Genomic DNA, 8569 nt, shown 5'->3' with positions numbered 1-8569 from the left:
TCACATATTCAAAATGTTTTGGGAATTTGCAAGCAGATCATCATCGTCATATATTTAAATTTCGCTTAGTAGGAGGTGGAGTCCAACTGGGTGCACTCGGCACGTCGGCCACTGATTGACCTATTGTAGCCTGTCCCCGGTGATTATGATGATGGAAAATTTTGGTGGACTGAAGATTGGCAGTGGAAACCGAAATACTCGGAGAAAACCCGCCCCAGCGCCACTTTGTTCACCACAAATCCCACTTGACCAGACCCGGGATCGAACCCGGGCAGCCGCGATTGGAAGCCAGCGACTAACCGCTTGAGCTATGGCGCGGCCCTTGTCATATATTACTAAGTTACTTCTATGTCGGTAACCCTTCTTGAAATCATTTATTCCTCTGTACAGGTCTCTAATGTTTTTGTTCTTATAGTTCATTTCAAGCTAATCAATTTTGTCTTTTAGATCTTCAGATATTTTTAATGAGGAAGTAAAATTATTATTTTCTTAAGTCTCTTTTATCTTACAAATTTTATATCTCAGCATGTTGCTGTAGCCACATACTACAGAACATTCTATGGATGATCCTGACGTACTACATTATTCATAAAATTGCAGTCTGAGCTGTTTCAATAACTTCTCTATATGTAAGTTTTCCAGAGACATACATTACATATGAAGAAGATTCCTTTTCTATTCTTGGGGTGGGGTGAGGTGGAGTACCTTAGCACTGCAGATGCAAATGGACTTTTGTACCAGCCTCTGATGACTGATGAGAGACTGGTGGAATAAAACTGTTAGGGAAAGATCAAAATAATCGGAGAAAAACTGTCCCAATGCCTCTTTACCCATAAAAAGTCCCACAGAGACAGCCCTGGGTTTGAACCTAGGTTCCTCTATTGAGAATCTGGCTACTAATTGCCTGGACTATGGCATGATCCATGCACCAAAGTAACTTGAATGTTTTATATTTTCATGGAAATGATCTTTTTTCCGATTCTTTTTCTCCGTGTTGTAATGACAGAACAGCTGGTTTCTTTGGAGTCCAGTTAAATCCACACTGGGCTGCAGATGTAGCTGCTAACTAATGTTATAATCTGCAGGTAACTGACCTTGCTACCAGTAATGATCGCGACAGTTCAGCAGTGACAACAAGTTTTCTGTGAATAAGAAGTGTAAAATGTTGTCAAATTTCAATGGATGTTTTGTGGCACTTGATAATGATGATGAGGCACGACATTCTTAACTGTGGTCGGTGTGATCGGTTTCTTCTTTGACTTTGAGGAGAAACATGAAGAAGGAGATTGTCTGGTTGAAAATCTGTGAACATAAAGGAGGTAACTGCTGATTGTAGATTTGAATATAACTGGTTTTAAAATTTGTAGTCTGTCTTCAAGTTTGTACAGTAAAATCTCTAAAAGTATTTATAGTAGAAGGATATCAAATTAAAACCTGATTAATTTGCTGCACACGGAATAAACATCCAATTCTAGTTTTAATGAACAGGAGAGACTACACATCAAATAAACTGATAAACAAATAACTACTAAAATAATTCATCCGTTCATTTCTATATTATTTCTCAATTTAATACATCCTTTCACTTCCTTAAATTTTTATGGAATCAAGCTCATGGGTTTGAAAAATCAGATTTTGCTCCCATATGGGATATATAGCTTTCATGAAAGAGAGATTTCTTTCAAGTTTTCAGTATCATACCAGGCTGGAACCGGGACAGCCTGCCGCAGAAAGGGAAATTAATATTCTATACCAGTTTACCTAAATGAACAAGTTATGTCTGAAAATTCATAAGATCAAGAATACAAATTGTGAAGCAAGCAAGAGAAGGACCCCCTTTATGATATCTGTCAGCTGAAGTTCCATATATATTTTTTTTCGCTTAGTGGGGGTTAGTATCACCTCCATCTTCAGGATCGAAAATCAGCCGAGCAAGAAATCAGCGAGAACTGGTTAGATGGCGAGGCAGGCCTACACGATGTTATATCCCGGAAGATGGAAAATCTTCTTCCCAAGTAATGTGTCTGTTAGATTCCTGCAGATAGAATTTAAATTCACTTTGCAGCCTTTAATGTAGACTGTCAATAAAAATGTAATCGAAAGAAATCGATTAATTTCGGTGATAACATATGTGGACAGACAGAAAAAGAGCATCATACAACATGTTCATTTTATGGCCTTATTCGTAAAAATACTCTTTCTTACGCTGAGCATGGTTTTGTTGGACACTGGCACAAATTTCCCAGCTGTGAGGCTGAACTTCTTGCTAGCTATGATATTGATGATGATGAGAGAGTGTTGGAAAGGCACCGGAGCTCCCACCCAGTTGCTTTCCCAGACTGCGTCTCTTACACTCTTTGCCTGAAAAAAAAAATCAAATTTATAAGAATTTAGTTTTACACAGTCTGAAAATCAATGATAAAATTTGAGGATTTCGCGGATTTAAAATTTCATATTTTGGTCTTTTGGACTATGACATCATATTGTAGCCTGTAGGTGAAAATATTTACTGCCATCTTGAATCTGCCGTTAAGTATGAGACAGTATGTTGGTCCAAAACTGTGGTATCCACTTTTCAGGCTGCAACATTCTGCAGAAACCTGGAAGACAGTATAAAATTGAATTGATTAAACTCATTTTTCAGAAAGATCAGTTTTATAAGCAACAATTAGGCATTCTGTGAGTTGCAAAATGCTGAAAATTGAGGTTAACATGTCTGAAAATTGTGACGAAATTTTTGAAAGGAAAGAAAGGACGCATTAATTAGTATAGATTCTATAAGTAACATTTGTCAGACATAACGTCGAAGATTCGAATACCATCATGCTTGTAATTCCTTAATTACAAGCAGTATTCGTACATAATGTGCAGTTAGGTATTGTTATATTTTATTCTATATCATTATACCAGATTTCACATGCCTGGCTTTGATGGTTCATTAAATATGGCGATTAAACGGAAAATAAAAGAAAATTACTATATAATTATAAAATTATATAATATATTATTAATATATTTCGGATTTAGCGAATATTTATTGAACGCTCGCTTTTACACACTCAAGTACAGTTAGTATCACTTTTACTGCTAATGCGGCTCCGCTCACTCGATCCAACTAATTCGGAGAATGCTAGACTCTGTTTTCCAACCTTGGCTTCTGCGGCGGCTATATTTCAAGCGTGTCTTCCAACTATCGTTCACGCGGTCTATCCAACTCTGGTCTTCTAACTCTGAGATATCTGAGTCTGAGTCTCATTTTACGACCGACGGTCAGTCAGCCAGTCTGTCCTAGCTTAAAGCACCCATCTGGGGCTTGTAACCAGATCTCTATTATTGTTTGACAGTTACGGTCTTGTTTTTTGTGGACGCCTTCTCTGACGAGCGGACCGGTCTCTCTTTTTATATGCTGCTGGTCCTTGCCAGCGCAGTCTTTCTCGGGCCCGAGTCCCTTGGTACTCAAGACCATATTTTACTGTCTCAAATTTGAGACTCCCCTTTTCCTCGCCTCCTATGACTCGCAGGGTCACGGTGGAGATACCTGAGTCTGAATCTCATTATGCGGACCGGATACTAGATACCATTTCTCACAGTTCAGTCTTAACGTGTCCTACACTCATTGCCGCGGAAGTGCATTATTCCTGCTGGTTCAACAAAATGCAATATTTACCGTTGTTACACAATGCTTCTAACAATCCGTGTAACCATGGAGACTCATTGTTAAGATTACGATATTGCGTTGCTTCCGTTGTGTAGGAAGTGACGGTTTGGATATGCACGTTACAATATATTAATGCCCACAGACAGATCCTTCAGGACAACTCAGTAAGGTGTTTGCGTTTCCAGCGAAAACAGTGATGTTTCATTTCTATGCTGTTTCTGGGCATTTCTTCTCTCACTACTAAATGGATGCTGCGAATAAGGATACTGGAGCATTAAAAAGCAATACAAGAAGTCGGGATAGACAAATTGAAGACATAGCCCACAATCAGTTGTGAAATTTTGAACATTAGAATCTCAGTTAAACACCATTCTCTGTCCTGATGAACTAAAACACTTCACATTTATCTGTCCGTGTACTGTGTTAACAGACCACACGTCCTTTACTGCAAGAAAGGGAGACCACATAAATTACGACCACTGGGACATCCTTGGATGGTGACCAGTGGGTAAGTGACAACCAATGTACAGTTTCCAAATCAAACACGTGGGGGTGTAATCATAAAATGAAAGCGCAGAGGCGGTCTGGGACTTAGGTCAACGATGACAGAAATGGGTATTTGCTAGCTCTTGTCTTTTATGCAACAATAACCTCGCACATTGTAAACCCAACTTGTACAAAAACAGCGGACGAAAATTACATACAAAAAGCGGCTGAATTTCCCGTCTAGGGGATGAATGGTCCTACATGTTCTTATCATTTTCATTGACTGTACAACTTGTAATGGAAATACCATTAAAATATTCATTTTAAATATCTTCGTGATGACAGAATTATCATATTTGTAAGAAAAGAAGAAATTATCCTTTTAACTGTTTTATTAGCCGTTCAATAGCTCAGACAGTTGGTCGCCGGTTTCCCACAACAGCGGCCCTGGTTCGAGCCCAGGTCAGGTCATGTGGGATTTGTGATGGACAAAGTGGCATGGGGTAGGTTTCTTCCGAGTACTTAGGTTTCCCCTGCCAATTCTCATTCCACCAACTGTTCCACTTTCATCATCCATCATTCGAGGCTGGTAGAACAGGCCAATTAGTGGCCAACGTACCAAGTGGAATCAGCCCCCCCCCCACGAAACTAAAAAAAAAATTGTTTTATTGACTGTTGCCTGCCTCTGACATTGCCACTTTTAAAAGCATCCTGGATAGTACCACAGCACTGGGAACAATCACCTGTCACCATGCTTGGCCGCCTTATCTTTACTAGAGGCCTGCGTACTTCACGGGTGCAGAGAGCTATGCATAATGCCGACATTAGCACCTTCTTTTTGACATGATGCAACCTACTTTTTGGGGGCACGCGGTAGCGTAGTTAGTTGAGGCACTATACTACATGCCGAAACGTCGCGGGTTCGATTCCTGAAAAGATTATGCGATTTTGCAGCCGCATTATTACCCTGGGATCGACTAAGCATCTAACATAAGTGAGTACCAGAGACTTTCCTGGGAGTAAAGTGTGGTCCTACCGTAAAGCTGACAACCTCACCACCATTGTGAGCCTACTGTTTAGAGAAAATATAGGAACCTCGACGTCTCTCAACCCTATGGAACTCCACGAACTGTTACAAGGATAGCAATCTAATTTGGTGTGAAGATGTGAGACTTATTACCTGATGTGTGAGCTCTTCTCCAAGCCGACAGAAGGCGAACAAGAAGAACATCATTGCGAAGTATATCAAAGCAGCTTGACTCATTGGCATGACTTCTCCCCAGTTCTGTGGATGTAAATAATATTGTCAGCACATCGAGGGCTCCGTTGCTCCATCAGGCGCTTTACCAACAACTGTGAGATTTCGGATAATAAAAAGATGGCGAAGGGGAAAAAGGAGATGGAGCAGAAGAAATGGTTTGATTTTTGGTTTATTTAAGGCAAATTTTCAACTCTGTGAGCGATGAAGCTGTGATCTGTGAATAGAACACTGCAAATGATGTGGAAGGGAAGTGTACTGAGATACTTGAGGAAGTACCCCACTATACACGGAGGAACAAGGCACTAGCTAAGGGTAACTGGTCCGAAGAGCAGGACTCGAATACGATTCTTTCCAAATGCGAAATGGAAGAGCTAACCATTCAGTCGCCACATTGGCAAGATGGCCACGGAAGAGACGAAGATGAATATAAATGATATATGGAAGTTGTAGTCTTTATGCCACATCCAATTCTGTATTTTTCAGAAAAGCGCTGCTCCAGAATAACTGACTCATGTCAAGTGATTTAATGCGTAATGGGGCATACACAGGAGTGATAATTATTTCAGTGTCAGTTAACCCAGATTTCAGAAGAGAGAACAAGAAGCATAACTGTCCGGCATTTGGGATACAAGTCAGTTGCTAGTGAACTAGTCTCTCATACAAGACGTAGGTACTGCAACATCATCCAGTTCTATTTTGTTTGGATAGAACTGAAGCAAAGGCTGCGCTATGCAGGTCCATTTCACATTTCTGCGCGTTCATTATATCAAAATACGAAGGGAGGGGATTGTTTTCAAGCAAGAAACTAATAACTAATATTTTTAATTTTATTGACAATGAGCCCAGGAATAAATTGGGGCAGTATTATTGATGATAGAGACGGGAAAAAGAAGGTAAATAGCATAGGAGTATAGAAGATGAGAAAGAAATAGGTGAAGAAGGGAAAAATGTAATTAAGGAAAATGGAGAACAGATACAGGGGAGAATGATTGGAAATAAGCAAAACAAAGAGAAAGAGAAAGCAAGGACAATGGAGTTGAAGGAATAAATAAAGAGAAAAAGGAAGATAAAAGAGAAGACGGAAGGAGAAGCCAGAAATGAAGGAAGAAGGATATGCAGGGAGCAGGGAAGAAGAGGAATAACAGCGGCCTCCGTAGTCTAGGGTTAACGTTCCCACCTCATGATTCAAGGTACGCGGATTCAAACCCGGCGGAAGTCGTGGAATTTTTAAGGGCGGAAAATTTCAAGGAACAAGTCCTCCGGGAGGGACTTTAAGCCGTGTGTCCCGTGTCGTAGATTTACGGCACTTAAAAGATTCTCATGTCTCTAGGAGACCTGAGCAAAATTAGGCAAAGTTTCCTGCCCAAGTAGTTTCCAATTCCTCCGGTAGATGGGGAAGTATCGGGGACCACTGCCAGAGAGGTGGCCGACCTCGCTGTCAGAACGGGGCTGATAGCGAGAACCAGTACTGGAAGGGCATGGCGACTAGTAGAATAATTAAAGGGGGCGCACAATAGATCAACAACTGGTCGCAGTGCATGGGGAAACCCACCCCCTCCAAAATAATAATAATAATAATAATAACAATAATAAGGGGAATAACAATCAAAGTAGCAAGGAGGTGCAGCTATGAGGACATGTGCTGTTTAGGATACGTACCATGACAACGGAGAAACCACTCAAACAGATGCAGCCTGTTGCAATGAAGAACAACCCAAGCAGTACCGGATGCAGCGTGTCTTCCATTGCCTTCATGAAACTGAAATATAATATTGAAACAAAACATATTTTGGCCCTACTTTCCCCATTAACACCACAAGAAGTTGTGAGTTGTTACTTAGAACAAATATATGAGAACAGATGGTCATACTGAAGAGTTTTTACTTATTTCATACATGTTTCAAAAGACGAAATTACCATTTCCAATTATGGTTCGTACCGTAGTATCTGCTGGTGATGCCGTACGCAGTCTTTGAGCTCTCCCTGCATCCGACGGAACACTTCCTGAGACGTGTGTACTTGGATCTCTTCTTCCTCTGTGTCAGTCTCAGCACCCGAGTCCTGTTCTTGTGTCTTGTGTTCCTGTCTGATATCCAGGAGGTTCGCTCGCAGCTTCTCCAGCTGACTGCACGCGATACATACCAACGTGGCGTATAGTCCCCACATGCCGAAAAATAGGACCATATAAAATGCTGCTGCCATGATCTGACGAGAAGAGGAATGGAACATAAACTTTGGCGGGTCTCGGTAGCATTAATTTTGGTTATGACTAAGCATATTGTAAAAGTTATCTATCTACCTATGGCTCTGCAGCCCTTTGCTGGCCCTTTGTCACTTTTTCAGTTTCTTGAGCTTTTTACACATTCGATAGAACTCCTTGGACCTTGGGAAGGGGGTCAGCCCTTAGCAAGGTCACTACCTACATGCAGGACAGTACAAACTCAGAATAAACATATACAGACATTTGTGTTTCAAGTGGAATTCAAACCCATGATTCCCGTATTTGAGCGGACGAAGACAGTTAATGCCTCAGACTGCGCGGTCGCTGTGATCGGCAAATTGCCCGTGTGGTTAACTAATTAAACACAATACCATTAAGGTGTATGGAGGAGTGGATGTATAGATCCACATTTTCTTGACCTCGGCACTAGTTGGATTGTCAGCTTCAAGGTCCTGCCGGGAAAATAGTCCCTGGTACCCATTGGATCGGAAGCTGGGTGGACCCCTGAGCCGGTCTGAGCCCTACAGGGACTCTAACCCTTATCACTCGGCTGTCCAGCGCGTAGCCAGTCGGTAACAATTTATGCTTGTAGTGAAATGTCTTTAAAGTATACAGATATTAAATCTGTATCTTCAAAATATGGTACCACATATTTTCTCGCAAAGTGACATTTGAGTCCTATTTTTAGTCACATGCATTGTTACAGTCCTTTGCAACAGTATCAGCGAGTTCTGTGCACCTGTCTCTCTGTTGCGTCTCTCGATTCATACACGGAGAACAAATGACAGGTTTTCGTGAAATTCATAATGAACGTATTGAAATATTTAATACTTTCCAATAATCTTTTTATGTGAGTATTCTTCCTACATACATTTGTGTATCGTGTTCTGTGTTGTGTTTTGCTCCTGTTACTGCATGCGTTGTATACACTGTAAGACGGTCA

General features: G+C 40.9%; 1 protein-coding gene across 1 annotated transcript in view; it reads right to left on the bottom strand.

The window, feature by feature from the left end:
- Nucleotides 1-385: 385 nt before the first annotated feature.
- Nucleotides 386-8569, bottom strand: part of LOC111863732 (odorant receptor Or2) — a 12821-nt gene continuing 4637 nt past the window's right edge. The window contains exons 2-6 of the mRNA XM_023850313.2: nucleotides 7345-7610; nucleotides 7065-7164; nucleotides 5325-5429; nucleotides 2206-2361; nucleotides 386-1302 (exon numbers count right to left, since the gene is read on the bottom strand). Of these exons, the coding sequence (XP_023706081.1) occupies nucleotides 1225-1302; nucleotides 2206-2361; nucleotides 5325-5429; nucleotides 7065-7164; nucleotides 7345-7610 (705 nt within the window). The 3' untranslated portion in view covers nucleotides 386-1224. The remainder of the gene's footprint in view (nucleotides 1303-2205; nucleotides 2362-5324; nucleotides 5430-7064; nucleotides 7165-7344; nucleotides 7611-8569) is intronic.

This window comes from Cryptotermes secundus, unplaced genomic scaffold (assembly GCF_002891405.2).
Source record: "Cryptotermes secundus unplaced genomic scaffold, Csec_1.0 scaffold556, whole genome shotgun sequence".
Taxonomy (NCBI): Eukaryota; Metazoa; Arthropoda; class Insecta; order Blattodea; family Kalotermitidae; genus Cryptotermes; species Cryptotermes secundus.
This window is presented reverse-complemented; position numbering and strand designations above follow the sequence as displayed.